At 37.4% G+C, this 20,901-nt stretch overlaps 1 protein-coding gene across 1 annotated transcript; it reads right to left on the bottom strand.

Annotated features, from left to right (window-relative positions):
- Positions 1–3,210: 3,210 nt before the first annotated feature.
- On the bottom strand, positions 3,211–19,736 carry chadlb (chondroadherin-like b). Its single transcript, XM_059325132.1, has 12 exons — positions 19,645–19,736; positions 18,613–18,634; positions 15,783–15,932; positions 14,863–15,057; positions 13,778–13,933; positions 12,569–12,714; positions 11,482–11,763; positions 9,950–10,169; positions 8,247–8,520; positions 6,500–6,912; positions 5,398–5,564; positions 3,211–3,514 (listed from the first exon to the last, which is right to left on the bottom strand). The coding sequence occupies exons 1-12, from the start codon at positions 19,734–19,736 to the stop codon at positions 3,211–3,213; spliced, it is 2,421 nt and encodes an 806-aa protein (XP_059181115.1).
- Between the last annotated feature and the right edge of the window lie 1,165 nt (positions 19,737–20,901).

The following is a 20,901-nucleotide window of genomic DNA, read 5'->3' as shown; positions in this document are numbered from 1 at the left end:
TTTATTAACCTGTCTAACATATCACTTACCAATATAAAACCAATTTGGCTGGCCGGTTAAAACACGTTAAAAAACTTTAACGTAGTTTTTCTCAATTTTACCCTTTGATCAGTTACTGCAGTTTGACTTTGTAGGGCAGAATAGATGCCACTTAATCCCACATACTGGCCCTTTAATTTAATACAGACTAAACAGTAAAATTTGAGTCTAATATCACTGAGAAAAAAATAAAATATTACACTGAAATATTGTTTCGTTTGAATCTCCTGGTTTCGATGGGTGGTTTGAGACAAACCAACAGAAACAACTATATAGATATGTAACTATATAATGTTGGTAGATTGAAGCTTTTGTGGAAAAAAGACTATAAATGTGGTTTGACTGACTTTAAATACATTATATCTCTAAGATTATGACTGCATATGTTTCCCAGGACCAGCGTACCCTGTTTAAAAAACTACCTCACTTTATCAATTTTGGCAAGTTCCACTACACACAATGACAATTGTGCAAAATGTAATGATATATATGAATATGACTAACATAGCAGACAAAATGTTTGTAGTAATGTTTTATTTTTCACTGTTTTATATCCAGATGAGTTCTTGTTTGTAAATATAAAAATCACTGATTAAAAAAAAAAAAAAAAATGGTTCCTCAACTTTGTTGATTCGAATGTTCTCAAAGTATCTAGTTCAGTACATTCTGCAGGTGTGGTTTAGTGGTTAAGGATAACTAGCATATCGTTTTAAAGCATGGGTCTCAAACTCGTGGCCCGCGGGCCAATTGTGGCCCTCGTGACGATATTTTGTGGCCCCCACCTTGATATGAAAGTTTAATGTCAGTTTTATATGAATGGCACTTTACCTTGTTGTGTGTGGAAGGTCCCTTTAATTACTTTTTTTGGTAATTTTGTCTTTTTCTGGTAATTTTGTGTCTTTTTTTTTTTTCTTTTTTAAGTAATTTTTTTCTTTAGTCATTTTGTGTTTTTTTTGTCGTTTTGTGTCTTTTTTTGGTCATTTTGTGTCTTTTTTTGGTCATTTTGTGTCTTTTTTTGGTCATTTCGATACTGCCTCCAGCGGCCCCCAGGTAATTTGAGTTTGAGACCCCTGTTTTAAAGCAAATGTCCAAAGGTAATGGCGTTCACTTCATTTGCCTCCTTCACCTTCAAGATGCTAATACTTCCAACGTAGCTGCTTAGGAGCCTGTCAAACTGCTAATGTGGACCTAATGCTGTGACCGTGCAATTAAAAAAAAAAAATCAGTTTGACATTTTCAACCCTAACTATTATACAGGTACATCTCAAATAATTAGAATATCATGAAAAAGTTCAATATTTTTTGTCAATCATTTCAGAAAGTGAAACTCATACAGTATATAGATTCATTCAGCGTAGAGTGAGATATTTTAAGCCTGTTTTTCTTTTAATTTTGATGATTCTGGCTTAGAGATAACGAAAACACTACACTCAGTCCATCCATCCATCCATCCATGTCCGCTTATCCGGGGCCGGGTCGCGGGGGCAGCAGGATAAGCAGAGCTTAGCAAAACACAATGTCTCCGAAAATTTGAATTTTGTGAAGAAGTGTAATGTGCTGGTCCTGGGTCAGTGGTGGTTTGGGTCCATGTCCTCTGCTGCTGTTGCTCCACTGTGTTTCCTGAAGTCCACAGTCAACATAGCAGCCATCTAGCAGGACATTTTAGAGTCTTCATGCTTCCACAAGCTCTTTGGAGATGCTGCTTTCATTTCCCAGCAGGACTTGGCACCTGGCCACACTGGCAAAGGTACCAAAAGTTGCTTCAGTGACCATGGTGTTACTGGGCTGGACTGGCCAGCAAACTGGGGCTGAACTGAACCCCATAGGAGTCTATGGGCTGTTGTCAAGAGGAAGGTGAGAGACACCAGATGAGCTGAAGGCTGCTATAAAAGCAACATGGTGCTGTAGGCTGATCTCCTCCATGCCACCAAGTATTAATGCACTAAGTCATGCAAAAGGAGCCCAACCAAGTATTGATGTATAAAAATGAACATATTTTTCAGAAGCCTGACATTTGTGTTTAAAATATCCTTTTTCTTTATTGAGGGTTCATACGGGTGCTTGAAATCCTTGAAAATGCTTAAATTTAAATGTATTTTCACGGTTTAAAAAGTGCTTGGATTATGAGATATCAAAAACATGTAAGATACTCTATTTGGGGAATTTAACACATGATATAATACAAAAAGAGGACGAGTATCTTGTTAAAGTACTGCTGTCAGCCAGTAAAAAATCAATTACCAGAATGTGGTACAAGGTAGATCCTCCGACCGAGGAGCAGTGGATGTGCACTGTAGAAGAGATTCTTGTAATGGAGAAAATCACTCATAAATTGAGACTACAAGAGTCACAATTTGAGGATAAATGTGAAAAATGGACTGATTACAGAAGATGAGAAGAGGACGCCACCATTGTCACTGAACAATAAGGACATTGATATAAGAATGAGTGTATGACCATGTATGTATGATGTGCCCTGACACTGTAATTGTTGAAAGGAAAAAATTAATAAAAAATAAGTTACAAAAAAAAAAAGTGCTTGGATTTTGGATAAAGTGCTTGTAAATGCTTGAAATTCTTCCTGTATTTCTCTTGCAATCTGACTATATCCATCTATAGACTATAGATAATCACATGTTCACTGTAAAAAATAATGAGTAGCCTATCTGAAATGAAGACCGTTCCTCCTAAAAGTGTAATACCATCACTGTTGGTATGGTTCAGTGAAATCTCCCCCTTTTAGTATGTAAGACCTCATCTAAAACATGCAATTTACAACAGGTGTAAGATACTGGAAAAGCTTGAAAATTTACATGAAAGTCCGTGAAAAATGCTTGAATTTGACCACTGCTAAAGTGTACGAACCCTGTTTATTGATCTTATGTAATATTCTAATTGCCAGAATCATCAAAATTACAAGAAAAACAGGCTTGAAATATTTCATTCTATGTGTAATGAATCTATATAATGTATGAGTTTCATTTTCTGAAATAACTGACAAAAAATATTGAACTTTTTCACAATATTCTAATTTTTTGAGATGTACCTGTAAAGGAAATACTGCGAAAAGAGAAACAGGCTGATAGAAAACTGCCTGAGTTGTGAAACAGCCTCAGCAGGTTACAGTTTGTGTTGAATCGGTGGTTTCTCCTCCAGGAGGTGTTTTCAGCTTCAGGCCATGCTGCGTCTCTTGGTGGTTTTCTTAGCTGCTGCTGCTGCTTTTGTGTTCGGGCTTTTGCGAGGTTTGGATTTGACTTTGAGCATTTTCACGTGGCGAAGGCCGTTGAGGTGCATTGGTTTGGGTTTGGTGGCCTTGGGTGCCTTGGCTGGCTTTGGGGTGGCTGTAGGGGGGGAGGGGAGGCTCTCTCCCCCGGGACACGCCCTGAAGACGTGGACGTCTTTCACCCTGCGACCCCTCAGCTCGGGGGGGTTCGCACAGGTGGCTCGTACCTTCAGGTTGACTTTCTCAATCCACCTGGGAGAAAAGAAAAGATAAAATTATTTTATCAGCTAGGGCCGGGACTCGATTAAAAAATTAATCTAATTAATTAGAGGCCTTTTAATTAATTAATCGAAATTAATCGCATTTTAATCGCATTTAATCAAATTTTAATCGCATTTTAATCGCATATAAATATTTGACCTGAGAACAGTGAGAAGTAATTTTTTTCATATGGATTTTTAGTACACCATTGAATACCACATTAGCGTCCACGCTAGCTGCTATGTTTAGCATTGAGGTGATACTTGAGGCTGGATGTGCTGCGGTGATATCTGAATTCCTTGTTGCATAGCAACACAACCATGCTCTTATGGACGCTTCCATCCGTTGGTTTTTAGTAACTAAATGTCCCATCATCCACGGGGCCAACCAAAGGTCTCATCAGCTTCTTCCTTCATGTTCACTGTGGTTTGTTGTTGTCTCAACTCATCAACACTAGTTGGTGCTCCAGTATAATCGGTCCGCCTGAAACTCATCCAGTGAGAAATGTTCCGCAGTGCAAAAATAAGTGCGATTGAAATGTGTAAATTTAAGTGCGAGTTAATTTTTGTGTAATTAAGTCATCTTAAAGTCCCGGCCCTATTATTAACCCTTTGATGCACAACGTGGGTCTAAAGTGACCCAATTAAGTTTTTATATTCTATATCTTTGCAATAAATCAATTTTATCATTCAGTATTGCAGGTTTTCCTCAAATAACTTGTTTTTGATCATCATACATCCTATTTTTTGGTTTTCATGCCTTAAAAATTTCTTTAAAACCTGACAAAGAAGACACAAAAACCATCCTATTTTGTTAAATTGGTGTTTTTCCAATGGAAATTATTATTTGGTGGCTCTAATAAGTCTCAAATGTTAAAATATGTGATTTTCCAATGTAATCTGGTGGTTCTAACAACTCTTTTAAAGTTAAACCTTAAAAATAAGACAAACATAGTTACACATATACTCAAATTGTTAATTTAGTGAATCACTTTTTGTATCACTAGCTTCTAATGCACAAGGTCATTTTTTTACCCATGTGTGTAAACTTGATGTAATAATAATAACAATTTTTCTTCATAAAGTATGAAAGGAAAAATGGATATAATGATCTGTTGTAATAATGCGGTTCATTTTTGACCCATGTTGTGTATTAGAAGGTGTTTAAATGTTGTGCATCAAAGGGTTAAAGGCGCAGTGAGTAGAATGTGTCCATTACAGGGTCTGAGTAGTGGAGCAAACCAGGAAGTGCCTGCATTCTTTCAAATATTTTTTGAAATAATAAATATATAAAATGAGACTACTTCTCATTCCTCTTCTTTTGGAATTAAAACTTACTTTAAAACATTGTTTACTTCCTTCAATCACAAGGATGTGAAAACTTTTAACTCTGTGCTCCAAATGTAAAATATTCACCGAACTTGTTTGAGTTTATAACAAGAAGTACTTTTATTTCATAAACCTCCGTTGCTGGGTATTTCTGTAAAATGTCTATTTTGCTCCTGGTGTTATTTGTAACGGTGCACTTTGCTAATAAAGCTGACTTAAGGGGGGAAAAAATCCTCTTTCCTGCTGTATTGCGTCCTTCGGTGTCGTAAACTCCCGAGGCGAGCCACCTAAATCGGGTATATATTATATATATATTATATATATTAGGGTGTGACATTTAAATGACGCTTGTTTCGAGCCGCCACATTTATCAACAGCTGATCATTCTCATGCTGTGATTGGCGAGATATGATCGTTTGATAAATCCCACGTGAACCCTGTCGTTAGACGAAATATACGCTCAGATCTGCGCTCGTTTCTACGCTCTAACTGTCGGTTATAGTCCAGTCATTTCTGTCTCCACTCATCGTGCTATAATTGTCTTACATGCGAAGTGGCAGCAGCGGGCAGTCACACATCAGAGGGTTGTCCGCCAGGTTGATGACCTCCAGAGAAGTGAGAGGATGGAGGTCAGGTACCTCCTCCAGCTGGTTGCCCTCCAGGAAGAGACTCCTCAACCCTGAACCCAGACCTGCCAGGGAGCTCTGAGACATCTGGAATAAGAGAGATCACATCAGAAAACGATTAAAAGTCAAGTCAAACTTTATTTATAGAGCACATTTAAAACAACTGGGGTTGACCAAAGTGCTGTACAGATGTCACAGTTGTTGAAAATAAGGTAAAAACTAAAATACTAAAATACATAAACACAATGCAACAATAGAATTAAAAATAAAAATAGAATAAAATAAATTAAAATTTTAAAATTTAATAAAATTTTGTTTTTGCCAGATGTCCACTTAAACTTGATTAACCCTTTGATGCACAGCATGGGTCAAAAATGACCCGCATTCATTTTCCCATGTTATGTAATGCTGCAATCATTTTGTGCCTTTTTTTAGTCATTTTGTGTCTTTTATGTGTCTTTTCTTGTCATTTTGTGTCTTTTTTTTTAGACATTTTGTGTCTTTTTTTGGTCATTTTGTGTATTCTTTTGGTCATTTTGTGTCTTTTTTTGGTCCTTTAGTCCAACATAAAATGTAATTTTAAATCTTTTTTTTCTTATCTTAAAAGTGCAGTGTAAAAATGCACAAAATTACTTCTTGCAATTAATATTGGTCTGCTGTTCTTGCACTGAAAAAAAGAAATCACAGTAAGTGGTTATTTTTTATTTGCTTCAAACCTTTTGTATTCCTATTTATACTGTTCTACATGCATTTGAGCATGAAATATGTTAAGTTACTGCACTGTAAACATATTTAAAATTGCAGTTTCATCATATCTGGTTAAGTGCACGGTCCTATATGTGGCCCTGTGGTAGTGTCCATGAAAAATTGTGGCCCCCTGCAGCATTTAAGTTGCCCATCTCTGATTTAGAACCTTAGTAAGATTATTCTAAAGCCAGTCATGTTTTTACAAAGTAAATGAGTTGTTTGGATGAAAAAAAGAAGAGAAAGGAGGTATAGCAGCTCACATAGAGCCCACTCACCTTCTCCAGTCCCATGTTGTCCAGATAAAGCTCCTTCAGCGACCTCACCAGCGGTCGGAAAGCGTTGGGCCCCACCCAGCGGATGGAGTTCCCAGACAGCCTCAGGTCTCTGAGGTTCCCCGCTCCGTTCAGCGCCTCAGTGGGCACCTCCTTCAGCTTGTTTCCTCCCAGGTGGAGCGTGTCGAGGTCCCCGGCCTGCTCCAGAGCCCTTGGCGACACGTGGTCGATGGCGTTCCCGGTGAGGTAGAGGGACCTGAGGCCCTGAGCTCCGGTCAGGATGTCTGGCTCCAGCTTGGAGATGGAGTTGTTCTCCAGGTGGAGCGCCAGCAGGCTGGGCACCAGTTTGAAGGCTCCTTTGGGGAAACCGGTGAATCGGTTCTTCTCCAGGTGGAGGTAGGTCAGCTGAGGGAGGCCTGAGGATTAAGATTATAGAAATTCAATTTGAGCAGTCAAGTCATAATGCTACAAAGTAGGGGTGTGACGAGATCCAGTGGCACGAGATCTCTTGATCTTGATGATATTGATGATATTTCTTGTTGCGTTAAAAAACTGTCTCGCAAGATTTGGTAGCTATCCAAAATTCTATTTGTGACCTGTGGGGGCATCAAAAGGAAAAGAAGAAGAAGAGGAGGAGAAGGGGAAGCAGCAAGCAGCCAGAATGACGTCGCAGGGGCCGGCGGCATGTTAAGAAGAGTAAGAACGAATCGAAGCAGCACAGTCCTCCTGCCAGTCTGCTAACAGGCTAACAGTTAGCTCTGTAGCAGTACACTGTGTATGTGCTAACAGGCTAACAGTTAGCTCTGTAGCAGTACACTGTGTATGTGCTAACAGGCTAACAGTTAGCTCTGTAGCAGTACAGTGTGTATGTGCTAACAGGCTAACAGTTAGCTCTGTAGCAGTACAGTGTGTATGTGCTAACAGGCTAACAGTTAGCTCTGTAGCAGTACACTGTGTATGTGCTAACAGGCTAACAGTTAGCTCTGTAGCAGTACAGTGTGTATGTGCTAACAGGCTAACAGTTAGCTCTGTAGCAGTACAGTGTGTATGTGCTAACAGGCTAACAGTTAGCTCTGTAGCAGTACAGTGTGTATGTGCTAACAGGCTAACAGTTAGCTCTGTAGCAGTACAGTGTGTATGTGCTGCTGCTGCAGGAGGTGTTCACTTAGCGATGTCTGTTAGTTTACAACAAGCACCGGACACTCTGTGCACAGTTAGTGATGCCGGTTAATTCACGATCGCTATGTTTATAATCAGCGGAAATGCTGTGCATAATTAGCATAATTAGCTGCTATGTTTTGATCAGCTGCTCTGTTGTGCACAGTTGCTTCTCCTGTGTTTAATCCATCGGAGTCTCGTAAATCCCTCTGGGGGCCTTATTGTAATGGAGACACGCATTTGACATTTGATAGTGGCCACTCTTCCCCCTAAAGGAAATATGGCTTATATTGTTTGCATCTGAAAAAAATATATATATTTTATTTTAACTTTTATAAATTTTAGTTTTAATTTCAATTTGTGGAAGAATAACTTTATTAAAAGCATGCATCATGCATTTAAAGAGTTATAATAAAACATTTCAAAATGCATGTGTAACTTCCAGTCATATATTTTGTCATTGTAGTTTTCTTAAAATCTCGTCTCGTCTCGTTCTTGTGAACCCAATATCGTGAGTTACCCAATAACTCGTGAGCTGAGTGTATCGTCACACCCCTACTACAAAAGCCTTTTCTACAAATGTACTTGAGACCTTTGAAGGCGTCCGGGCTGAGGGAAGTGAGGTCGTTCTCCGACAGGTACAGGTAGATCAGTCCCTTCATCCCGCTGAAAGCTCCGCCTTCCACCTCCACGATCTTGCAGCGCTGCAGATGCAGAGACACGACCTGTGCAACACCTGGGAAGCTGTTGCTAGGGATGTAGTGGAAGTGGTTGCCACGCAGGTCGAGGAGACGCGTGTTGGGGGAGAAACCCCGAGGAACTTTGGTGTGGCCGCGGTTCTCACAGGAGGAGTGGTGTGTCTCAGCCTGAAGACAGGGAGGAAAAGACATAAAAAAGAAAAAAAAAGTGATATTTTGTTCCACTCTACCTTTGATACTATGTTGAAGAAGTTCAGGAGTGTTGTGGTAGTATTGACCAGGATCCTTTGAATTAAGTAAAAAGTCGATGTGGGGCGAAAAAGTAAGTCAGTTACTGTTCACAGTTACTGTAATGTTCACACAGATGGGATTTTTGAACTGGGGGGACGAAGCTGTCAGCAAATGATTTCAGCTCAATGAGTTATTTTTCCACTCCATGCCTTAACCAATATGTTTTATTTAAACATTTTTATATGAACTGTAGTGTAAACAACAACCAACATACTAACAAAATAAAAATAATTTTCACACATTCTAATGCCACTATTCCATCTTAATCATTGCATATTTTAATGAATTAATATGAAGGAGAATAAGGGTTCTGTTTTATTTAAGGCATCATATTTTGACAGCTAAATTCTGTGGTGGATTCTGCTAACACATCCATGTGCTCTTATTTTGAAAGCGACATGTGTTTTTAACCAGTGTTTCCCAAAGGATTTTTTTTGTCAGAATTTTTTGCCCTAAAAGCCTAAATTTTGTGGCCTCTCGCACATTCTAATGCCACTATTCCATCTTAATCATTGCATTTTTTTAATGAATTACTGTTAAGGAGAATAAGGGTTCTGTTTTATTATTCTGCATCATATTTTGACAGCTTTCTTGTAAATTCTGTGGTGGATTCTGCTAACACATCCATGTGCTCTTATTTTGAAAGCGACATGTGTTTTTAACCAGTGTTTCTCAAAGGATTTTTTTTTGTCCGAAATTTTTGCCCTAATCATTGCATATTTTTAATGAATTATTGTAAAGGGTTCTGTTTTATTTAAGGCGTCATATTTTGACAGTTTTCTTGTAAGTTCTGTGGTGGACTCTGCTAACACATTGAAAACTACATGTGTTTCTCAAAGGATTTTTTTGTCAGACATTTTTGCCCTAAAAGCCTAAATTTGGTGCCTCTTGCACATTCTAATGCCACTATTCCATCTTAATCATTGCACTTTTTAATGAATTATTGTAAAGGAGAATGAGGGTTCTGTTTTATTTAAGGCATCATATTTTGACAGTTTTCTTGTAAATTCTGTGAAGGCGGGTCTAACACCTTCCTACCGAAACGCCTTATGGTGTGTTTATGAATTTCCACTGAAAGTTGGAACAATGTCGAAAATTCTGACATTCGTGTAGACAAACGTTGGACTCTTTATGTGCTGCAATGTAAATTAGTCTAACTAATGGGCATTAACCCTCTGTTTTACCTGCAATATTTTTCGCCTTATGTAGGGAAAGTGGGGGGGACGGATCAGGATCACTATGAATCTGGGTGGACATACCCCCCCATCCCTAGTGCCATCTGAGCGGATGCCCACAGTCCACTCACCTCACAGACACAGTTGGCAGGACACTTGACCTTGTTCTCTGGCTCTAGTGTGGGTGGTGGTGTTAACCTGGTTGCCTCCTCGAACTCAGCCTTCAGCATGGCCTCCTGGCTCTGACAGCGCAGCTCAGCAGGGTAAACGGCCTCCAGGTTCTCCCCGGACAGGTGGGCCGGTCCTCCACAGGTCCCCATCAGCTTCACCTTGTTCCTGATCGACCATTCCCTGTGGTGAGATTAAAAAAACAACATGGGTTAGTTTGGTTGATCAACTTAACCCTTTGATGCACAACATGGGTCTAAAGTGACCGACTGAGTTTTTATTTTCTATATCTTTGCAATAGATTAATTTCATCATCCAGTATAAAAAAATACACAAAATGACAAAAAAAAGACACACAATTACTATAAAAAGACACAAAAAGACTAAAAAAAAGACACAAAATGACCCAAAAATGACTAAAAAAAGACACAAAATGACTAAAAAAAGACACAAAATTACTATAAAGACACAAAAAGACTAAAAAAAAACACAAAATTACTATAAAAAGGCACAAAATGACCAAAAAATGACACGAAATGACAAAAAAAATACACAAAATTACAAAAAAATGACACAAAATGACAAAAAAGACACAAAATGACAAAAAAAGACACAAAATGACACAAAAAATGACACAAAATTACACAAAAAAGACACAAAATTACTATAAAAAGACACAGAAATACTAAAAAAAGACACAAAATGACTAAAAATGACAAAAAAGACACAAAATGACAAAAAAGACACAAAATTACTATAAAAAGGCACAAAAAAAGACTAAAAAAAAGACACAAAATGACCGAAAAAAGACACAAAATTACTATAAAGACACAAAAAGGCTAAAAAAGACACAAAATGACCAAAAAATACACAAAATGACCAAAAAGTGACACAAAATGACAAAAAAGACACAAAATTACCAAAAAAAGACACAAAATGACCAATAAAAGACACAAAATGACTAAAAAAAGATACAAAATGACCAAAAAAAGACACAAAATTACTATAAAAAGGCACAAAAAAAGACTAAAAAAAAGACACAAAATGACCGAAAAAAGACACAAAATTACTATAAAGACACAAAAAGGCTAAAAAAGACACAAAATGACCAAAAAATACACAAAATGACCAAAAAGTGACACAAAATGACAAAAAAGACACAAAATTACCAAAAAAAGACACAAAATGACAAAAAATACACAAAATGACCCAAAAATGACACAAAATTACCAAAAAAATACACAAAATTACAAAAAAAAGACACAAAATGACAAAAAAAATACACAAAATGACCAAAAAAGACAAAAAATTTACAAAATAGCCCAAGACTCCATTGAGTTAAAAAGATAGAGCAAAGAAACACACAGCATGAAATAACATGAGAAATGAATGCGGGTCATTTTGACCCATGTTGTGCATTAGAAGGTGTTTATATGTTGTGCATTAGAAGAGTTAACCCTCTGTGGCCTGGAAGTCCTCCATCAGTTTGCTGTACCTGAGTGGTCTCAGGTAGCAGTTGCAGTAGATGGGGTTCCCAGCCAGGTTGAGGCGAGCCATGTTGGGAGTCCCTTCAGAGAACGGTTGGATGACGCGTAGCTGGTTGTGGCTGATGTCCAGGTGGATGAGGCTGGGGGACTTTGATACAGCTGTGTGGGCCATGTCCTGCAGGGACATGTGGTCCAGGAAGAGGTGGGTCACTTTGGCCATGGACACCACCTCCTCTCCCAGGTACGTCATGGGGTTGTAGCTCAGATCGAGGCGCGTCACCTCCGGCAGTCTACATAAATAAAACAGTGGTGGAAGAAGTGTTCAGATCCTTTACTTAAGTAAAAGTACAAATACATCACTGTGAAATGACTCCACTACAAGTAAAAGTCCTGCATTCAAAACTTATTTCAGTAAAAGTACAAAAGTATCAGCATCAAAATGTTAAAGTATCAAAAGTTCTCATTATGCATATTGGCCCCACTCAGATTGTTTTATATTTTCCAAATATATTATTAAATTATTATTATTGATGCATTTATGGCTCATTTTAACAACTTAATTTTCTGTTATGAGGTTTAATTAAAAAAACGTCTAATCACTTTAAAGATTTGCATGTTAAATATCTGCCCTGAAAAGAAACTGAAGAAAAAAATGTAGAAAAATGTAGTGAAGATGAAGTCTAAAGTTACATAAACTACATACAGTACTTGAGTAAATGTACTTAGTTGTATTCTACCACTTGTGGAAAATTAGGATGGAAATTTCAGTTGTCATTATACATTAGTTTATTATTATTACTACTACTTCACAAATCTACTCCCAATGAGTCAAGATAACCCAGAGATCTTGTTGTGAGCTTCATGTCATCTATCTATCTATCTATCTATCTATCTATCTATCTATCTATCTATCCATCTATCCATCCATCCATCCATCCATCCATCCATCCATCCATCCAGGAACTATACTAGAAAGAAAACTAAACAAAAAATTGTAATCCCATTATATTTAAGAGTAGGCAGACATTTCTACGGACGATATCTCCAACACTCTGCAACTCACATCAGAACAGTCTAGCCTGCAGGCTGCTGTACCTGGTCATGGTCTCAGAGGGGAAGAACTGCAGCTCGTTGTGGTCCAGACTGAGTCGGGTGAGTGTGAAGAGGCCGGCGAAGGCCTCCGTGTCCAGGTAGTTCAGAGAGTTGTGACTAAGACGAAGCCACTTGATGTTCTGCAAGCCCTGAAGAGAGAAGAGGTCCACTTTTTAATTAGTCACATGCAAATATGGTTTGACCCTAAAAAAAATTCTAACAAAAGGTTTACAGTAGTTTCAGATGTACTTAAAAACATACTAAAAGTTTACCAGTTTTCGACAAAATGGCTCAAGTGAAGCCAATAAAGTTCAATAAAATGTATGCATGTTATTCCTTTTTTCAGAATATATGTACCATATATGACCTATATTAATATTCGCCCGACTGCTTAGGAACCGAGTTGGAAATTACGTAAATACATTGCCAAAATAAACATCTCTATGTGGCATGTGAGTTTTGCTTATTTTTCATTTGTATTTAATTACTTTAAACCATCTTTGCCTGCAATTTGCCTAAGGACATTCATACTGATTCCACATAATGTAATATTGGCGTCCATTCACATTGCAATCCAGCATTTCGTAACACAGTGCCGTGTAACAGATCATAATCAAGCAAAGTTGTTCTGCATTTTGCATTTCCCTGGCTGTGATGATGGTGCAGAGCCAATAAAACACTGAGCTAAGGTGCCAAACAGAGAGTGTTTTAGACAGAGGTACATTTAGACAGACAGGATAAGAAAATGCATTTTTGGAACACATTAACATATTTAATACCAGCATAATCTGTCCTTTAAACCTCTATGGTACACATTATGATGCCAGTTAGGAAAAACAGACTAAATAAACATAATCTGAAGAAATTTATATATTTTGAGATGGGGTTGGTTGCCGTGTGTGGAAATTAAAACTATCGAAAATTAAGGTTTACTTGATCGGTAGGAATATATTTTCTTTCCACATGGAAAAGGGCCAGGAAATGACGTTTGTGAGAGCTTTTTTGTCACGCAAAATGGCAAAGCTGTTTCAAATTAAAGCATTGCTATTGGTCCCCTATACTCTTCCCTCTTTTTTAAAGTATTACATAACTCAAAAACATGCATTGTAAAAATTTGACAGGCCAAAAATGGCTTATGTTGCCCGAGGGCAACACCGTACCATAGAGGGTTAAACCTCCTTTTCAATTTGCCCGTTTGAGGTATTTTGCTACCTGGAAGGCCATGTTGGGGATGTAGACCAGCTGGTTGTGTGTGAGGGAGAGCAGGTTGAGGAAGCCGAGCTGAGAGAAAGCTCCAGGCTGGATCTCCTCCACGCGGTTACGGTCGATCATGAGCTGCTTCAGCGAGGACAGGCCGTCGAATGACTCCTGGATCACAAAACACACAAAGAGAGACAAAAGGTTTCACTGGGCTGCACAGATAAAACTGAAAGTTATGATGGGAGAAATTATGAAGCTGGATCTGTAGTGTGTGTGTGTGTGTGGCATTGTACTTCCTACATAGTGAGGACCAGAACACGTTTTTAACCAACGGAGTGAGGACATTTTTGCAAAGTGAGGACATTTTGGCCGGTCCTCACTTCTTTAAAGGCTTTTTTGAGATTTCAGACTTTGTTTTAAGGGTTAAAGGTTACATGATAATGATAATTAACTGAAACTGTATTGTGTGGTTACAAAACGAACTAAAATTATAGTGAAAATTTAATTTTTTGAAACTTTAATTTTCGTCTTTGTCAACTTTTTTCATACATAGGGTGGATTCGGGTAATGTGGGACACTTAAGGTTTGGCTGATTTATTTCCTGCTTAAAGTAAATATAGTCATCAAAACCTTTACTATTGATCTACCATGGGTGTCATGTGACTGAAATTACATAAAATATTTTTAAATTTAGAAAAATATAACCAAGTCAAAATTGCAAAAAGTGTCCCACATTACTCGAATTCACCCTAATGAAGATGGATAAGACAAAGGAAATAAAGGCAAAATTTACTGTGACCTCTTTTAATCTCCCACCCAACAAATACCCCATTACTAAAAACTAAAACTAATAAAAACTAAACTAAAACTAGGAAACTCACTCTAAAAACTCATTAAAACTAACTGAATTTGAAAACAAAAATTCCCAACAAAATTAAAACTAAAACTAATGAAAAATCCAAAACTATTATAACCTTTCAAGGGAATTCACTATTACAATGAGGGTCCTCACAAAGATAGAAGTACAAGACTGTGTATGTGTGTGTATGTGTGTGTGTGTGTGTGTGTGTGTGTGTGTGTGTGTGTGTGTGTGAGACCTGGTAGAGGATGTCTATGTTGTTGTTGGCCAGGTTGAGGAAGACGAGGCGTCCGAGGCCCCTGAAGGCCCCCTCCTTCACCCTGCGGATGTTGCAGCGCTGCATGGACAGGTGAGTCAGGTACGGAGTGTGTTTGAAAGCTCCTGTGGGAAGTTCCTGGATGTCGTTGCCCCGAAGATCTAATTTCACCGTAATCTGTAAAGACAGTTAGAGTTATTAACCCTCTGGAGTCCACAAAAGCCCCGGGGTAAGATTTCTTCATGACGTTGCAAAAAAACTAAGCAGCATCGAGCCCTGCTGTCAACTTTTTCAGAAGTTTCCATGTCCAATTTAGTGCATCAATCCTTTTTCAGCAAAGGTAAAAAACACCTCGACCAAGTGTATGTTTTTGCAGAGGTTTTTCAAATTATGCAGTTTGCGTTCAGCATTTTTAATGCAATATTTTGTCTGCCACAATTTTGTTTTTTTGTGTGATTTTTGTCATTGTTTATGTGTTTTTTTTGTCATTTTTTTGTGTGTTTTTCTGTGTTTTCTGTCTTTTTTTTGTGTTTTTTGTAAAAAAAAAAAAAAAAAGAAAAAAGTATGTGTTGTCGGTGTGTTTTTGCGTTTTAATTGGGTTTTTATGTGTTTTTTTTTGTAAAAAAAAATTAAAAAAGTGTTTTTTTTGTGTGTTTTTGTAATTTTATGCGTGTGTTTTCTGTTGAAAATGTCGATCCAGTAAGTCAAAATGAAAAAAAAAGAAGAAGAAGAAACTGTTTATAGAGGCTGTATTGAGTGAGGTGGGACTGCAACGTTTTTTCATGTATTTTGGAGATGAATGGTAGGTTTGAGATTGTTAGACATTAGATGGAACTAAATGGGAACTACCTATACGACAGAAATGTGTGTGTGTGTGTGTGTGTGTGTGTGTGAGGAGGTACCTCATCAACGGTAGGAGGAACTTGGGTCAGGTTCTTGTTGACGCAGGTCACAGTGAGCTGGATCTGATCACAGATACACTGCTGAGGACATTTTGCTGTGTGTGCTGCAGGGATGCAGAGGAGCAGCAGGATCCAGAGGAGGTGAAACATCTGAGAGGGAAACAACATGATTTTATGCATCCACAGTAATGTTTTCACTAAGAATTCATGGTTAATAGTCTTTACTGTGCCTCCTCCTGGCAAGTGACACAATAAATTAAAAAGTGGATATTTCCATTAACACTCAAATAACCAGGCAACTGCTGTTTCCAATGCACCCATTCTTTCTATCAGACATTCATTCACTTACAGTTAATGACTACTGAGCAATGTTTGTTTGGAATTAACGGTTTCAGCATTAAATGTCCTTTTTTTTTTTTTTTTTTAACCTTCCCTAATTGGCTTTTGTGCAACCTGCTGTCAAACTTTCATAATCAGACAGCTTATGACTATTATATTTTTTTACACATTGTATAATGAGATTATTATTACTCTTGCATTGATGTAACAGAAGGATTTTATTGCTGAAGTTGGTTCAGGTAGATTCAATTTTGAACAATTAAATATTTTAAAAATGTATAAATTATCCATGAATACATTTAAAAAATCATGAGAAATGACATCATGAGAGCCAAAAATGACACCTTTACAATGTCTGTTTTAAACAACCAACAGTTCAAACCTTAGCAACATAAATAATACATTAGAATTATTAAAATAATGAAAAGGAAAACAGCATATCTTTACATTTGTGAAGCTTGAATCATGGAATGTTTTCACATGTAAAATGACTTAAAACATCTTAATAGATCTTATTAAAAGACTCAGCTGCTTGTACATTTCCATATGTTTCATGTGCAAAATTTGTAAAGTTCCTTAAGCTGTCAGATAAATTTAGTGAAGTACAAAGTATAATACTTTCCTATGAGATGTAGAGGAGTAGAAATATAAAAAAGCATGATGAGAAAACACAAAAAATATATAAAAGTGCCACAATATTGTACTTTAACCCTCTATGGTACGGTGTTGCCCCATTTTTGTCCTGTCAAATTTCTACAATGCATCTTTTTGAGTGATGAGATACTTCAAAAAAGAGGGAAGAGTATAGGGAACCAATAGCAATGCGTTAATTTGTCACATGACCTCCAGGAGGCCATATTGAAACACTTTTTTGCAGACTTTTCCAAAGGAAACAGCTTTGCCATTTTGCGCCACAAAGAAAAAACACTCAAAACGTCATTTCTTGTCCCTTTTCCATCTGGAAAAACAATATTCCTACTGATAGGTGAGTAAACCTTCATTTTTGATAGTTTCATACACATTCATTTCAATGGGTCGTTGGTTCAATGGTTCAATGTTTCCTACAGGCAACATTCAGACAAGAAACCGGTTAAAAAAGTTCCTTTTATAATGTTTTTCAATTTATAATGTTATGTATTGTACCCTGTTGAAGCTACTGAATCTTTTACACATGTTTATTAAATAAATTAAAATTACTTTTAAAAACTGTCTTTTTTACTTGTGCACCATTATGGTATAATGCTACCTATGGACAACAAACCCTAAAAACTTCCAATAAAAAAAAAAGAATTATAAAATTTCTTCAGATTATGCTTATCTAGTCTATTTTAAGACAAAAAAACCTCTCCAATTTCCTAACTGGCATCATAATAGGTACCATAAAGGGTTAAATAACTGTTCAAGACCCAAATAGATTAAATCATGAAAATGTCACACTCATAAGAGATTAGATAAAGTCCAAAATACATAGCAGAATTCATTTTTTATTATCTTGTTTCCAACCCCATAATTCATCCCACAAGCTCTTAGATGTACAGATATACTTCTATCAGAAAAAGTTGAGTGTCCCATTGTTGACCATATTCATAACTTTTTGATAAACAACATCCCCATCATTCTGTACTTATGGAGATTAGTGTTATTTTGGTCAGATTGGGCTGCCCCAGTCTTCACTGGAATGCCTTAAAACCACATTCCCATGTCGGATCAACAGTCTTGATCCGCAGGAATGGACATGAAAAGCTTCACAGCTCCACACTCTGAAATTTGGGGACTCAAAATTTGAGCACGGAGAAATGGTGCCATGCTAAAAAAACCCTTGTGCAGAACCGAATCCTGTCAGAGACTCAGGACTGTGAAAATCAGAGTAAAGATAATATACACTACCGGTCAAAAGTTTTAGAACACCCCAATTTTTCCAGTTTTTTTATTGAAATTCAAGTAGTTCAAGTCAAATGAACAACTTGAAAGGGTACAAAGGTAAGTGGTGAACTGCCAGAGGTAAATAAAAAAAAGGTAAGCTTAACCAAAACTGAAAAATTAGAAAGAATTATACAAGTAGGCCTTTTTCAGGGAACAAGAAATGGGTTAACAACTCTATGGAGTCTTGGGCTATTTTGTCCATTTTTCTGTCTTTGTAAGTCATTTTGTGTCTTTTTTTTGGTAATTTTGTGTCTTTTTTTAGTCATTTTGTGTCTTTTGGTGTCTTTTTTTGTCATTTTGTGTCTTTTTTTAGTCCTTTAGTCCAACATAAAATGTGATTTTGAATCTGTTTTTTTACTTTCAAAACACTATGATGCTCAATAAAGAATTTTAAATGTTGCAAATGTGCATTAATTTCAGAGTACACTGAGACATTAAACTGCAAAATTTTCAATGAAATTCTGGAAAAGTTGGTGTGTTCTAAAACTTTTGACCAGTAGTGTACATGTCATTTGTTTTGTACATTTAACTCTTAAAGCTCGGGTAAAATCATATTTTAGCGGCGCACCGAGTTATGCTCCTGAGACCCCCTGAGCAGAGAGGGGCCAAGAAACCAGAGACGGAGGAATTTTCTCCGTCCGGACTGTTTGTCCGCGTCCCCCCGGGGATCAACAGTCCTGACCGCAGAGGAGCTGCCGCGCCGGCCGCGCACAAAGACGCACAGTGTCTTTCCCTGCCGGTGTTGTGCCAAAATGCGTTTCCCCTAGAAAAAAAAAGTCCTCTGACCAGGGACGGTCAGGAAACTCCTCTACCTCCACTCTGAAGCTTTTACCAGGAATGACCTTGGATTTTTTTTCTGATTTTTAACATTATGTTAATGTTCTTCTGTGCGTAAAGATGGATGTTGTATTAATAAAGAGTCGGGGGACAAAAAAAAGAAGATACAACTATTATTTAACATGATCTAATCTGTAAAATAACAATCTTGTATTCGTATTTACAGACATTAATGGCAAGCAAGAACATAATAAAAAAAAAGTCGGTAACGCTTTATATTAAGGTCCTTGTAATAACCATTAACAAGTAATAAGGCCCTTGTAAGTCCTTACAAGATGCTTATTAACATTATTGTGTGTTTATAAGCTTATATAAGTGTTAATAATGGCATTACAAACACCCATGACCCCCCATTATGTCTTTGCCATGCCTTTATTAATCTTATTTTGTTTGCTTATTGATATTAAAATATACTTTATTGCTCATCTATTAAAAGTTAACTATAAGTGAACTATGCTTTTTGCAACTACCGGATCTAAAGCGAGAACAATGCCTTATTACTTGTTAATTAATGGTTATTAAGGACCTTATTATAAAGCGTTACCAAAAAGTCTTCAGTTCAATGTGATAATATATATATACATTAATAATTTTCCAGCTAAAATGCGCAAAATAAGTCAGTTGACATGGTTGGATGATTAGGCTATTTGGGTATTAGACATCTAAGTCGGTTTTAAATCTTTCACCGTGACAATAACTTGAATAAATAGAGGTTATTTACAGTAAATCCATAAGAAACGGATCATTTTACGCATAAACTCACCGTGCTTTGGTCCAGCTGCTGCTCGTTGACTGGTCGCTGACTCTCTCACGGTGTCTGCTCCCCCTGCTGCTCTCCCCCTGCCGGTCCCTCATCCAAAACAAACTCCGTTTATCCCTTCATCCACTCACACTCCCCCCGCGACACACACACACCTCCACCTCCCACCTCCGGAGTCTGCACACTGCTCCACTGAGCCTGTTAAAGGAAGAGTTCACCTCCAAATAAAACGCGACATAACCACATTTCTCCTCATAGCCACCTCAGCTTTGTTATGCTGCTTAAAAAAAGAGATAAAAAAAATTGTCAGGCTTGTGAGATTAGTTATGTTTCTGACAGGGCTTTTGGTACAAATTAACAACATACTGACATTATCCTGACAGTATACCAGGGTTCGTACACTTTTTCAGGTGTCAAATTCAAGCACTTTTCAAGGACTTTCAAGGTCCATTTTCAAGCTTTTCCAGTACCTTTCAACAGTTGTAAATGTCATGTTTTAGAGGAGTACTTCGATACTAAAAAGGGTTCATTTCACTTAACCATACCACCAGCAATGGTATTACACTTTTAACAACTAAAAGTAGTTTCACAAAAATCATCAACTGGCAGCTGGTGGAACTAAACACTACCCAAACTAGGAGGAAAGACCCACAAATAGGCTACTTCAGGAGCCCTCACATCCACTAGGAATTAGAAAAACTCCCTTCAGTAAGAAGATACAGGGTAGAGCAACAAGAAACATCTCAGAAACAAGAAGACGCAGGCGGAGCGGTCTTCATTTCAGATAGGCTATAGGCTGTTCAGTTTATATATATTTTTTCCATTGAAAATGCGGTTATCTATAGTCAGATTGCAAGAGAAATACAGTAAGAATTTCTAGCATTTACAAGCACTTAATCCAAAAACCAAGCACTTTTCAAACCTTGAAATTCAACATTAAAATTCAAGCATCAAATGTTAATCAAAATATCTAAATGACATTAAAGTATATTCCATTCTTGTCCTATATCCCTTAAAAATGCTTTACGTTACTAATCAATGAGCAGCTGTGTGAGTGATCAATCATTATGAGTGAAAAAAGAAAAGAACCATCAGGTAAAATGGATTGTGGTCTCCTGAGAGCTGCTTGTTATGATTGGGCTCAGTGCACAGTGATGCACACACATGCTGTGTATTCAGGCTCATGAGTGTGTGTGTGTGTGTGTGTGTGTGTGTGTGTGTGTGTTGCTCCTGCATGCAGCCCATTCCTGCTCACAGTCT

Source organism: Centropristis striata, chromosome 21 (genome assembly GCF_030273125.1).
Source record: "Centropristis striata isolate RG_2023a ecotype Rhode Island chromosome 21, C.striata_1.0, whole genome shotgun sequence".
NCBI classification, from domain to species: domain Eukaryota; kingdom Metazoa; phylum Chordata; class Actinopteri; order Perciformes; family Serranidae; genus Centropristis; species Centropristis striata.
Note: the sequence above shows the minus strand (reverse complement) of the source record. Positions and strands in the feature narration are given on the sequence as shown.

What these genes read in the sequence shown, in the direction of transcription:
- chadlb (XM_059325132.1), bottom strand. Translation starts at nt 19,736, where the DNA reads ATGAGGGACCGGCAGGGGGAGAGCAGCAGGGGGAGCAGACACCGTGAG. An exon ending in ACATAGACATCCTCTACCAG is followed by an intron (nt 13,934 to 14,862) that starts GTCTCACACACA and finishes TTTGTGATCCAG; the next exon opens with GAGTCATTCGACGGCCTGTC. An exon ending in CCCTCTGAGACCATGACCAG is followed by an intron (nt 11,764 to 12,568) that starts GTACAGCAGCCT and finishes TTATTTATGTAG; the next exon opens with ACTGCCGGAGGTGACGCGCC.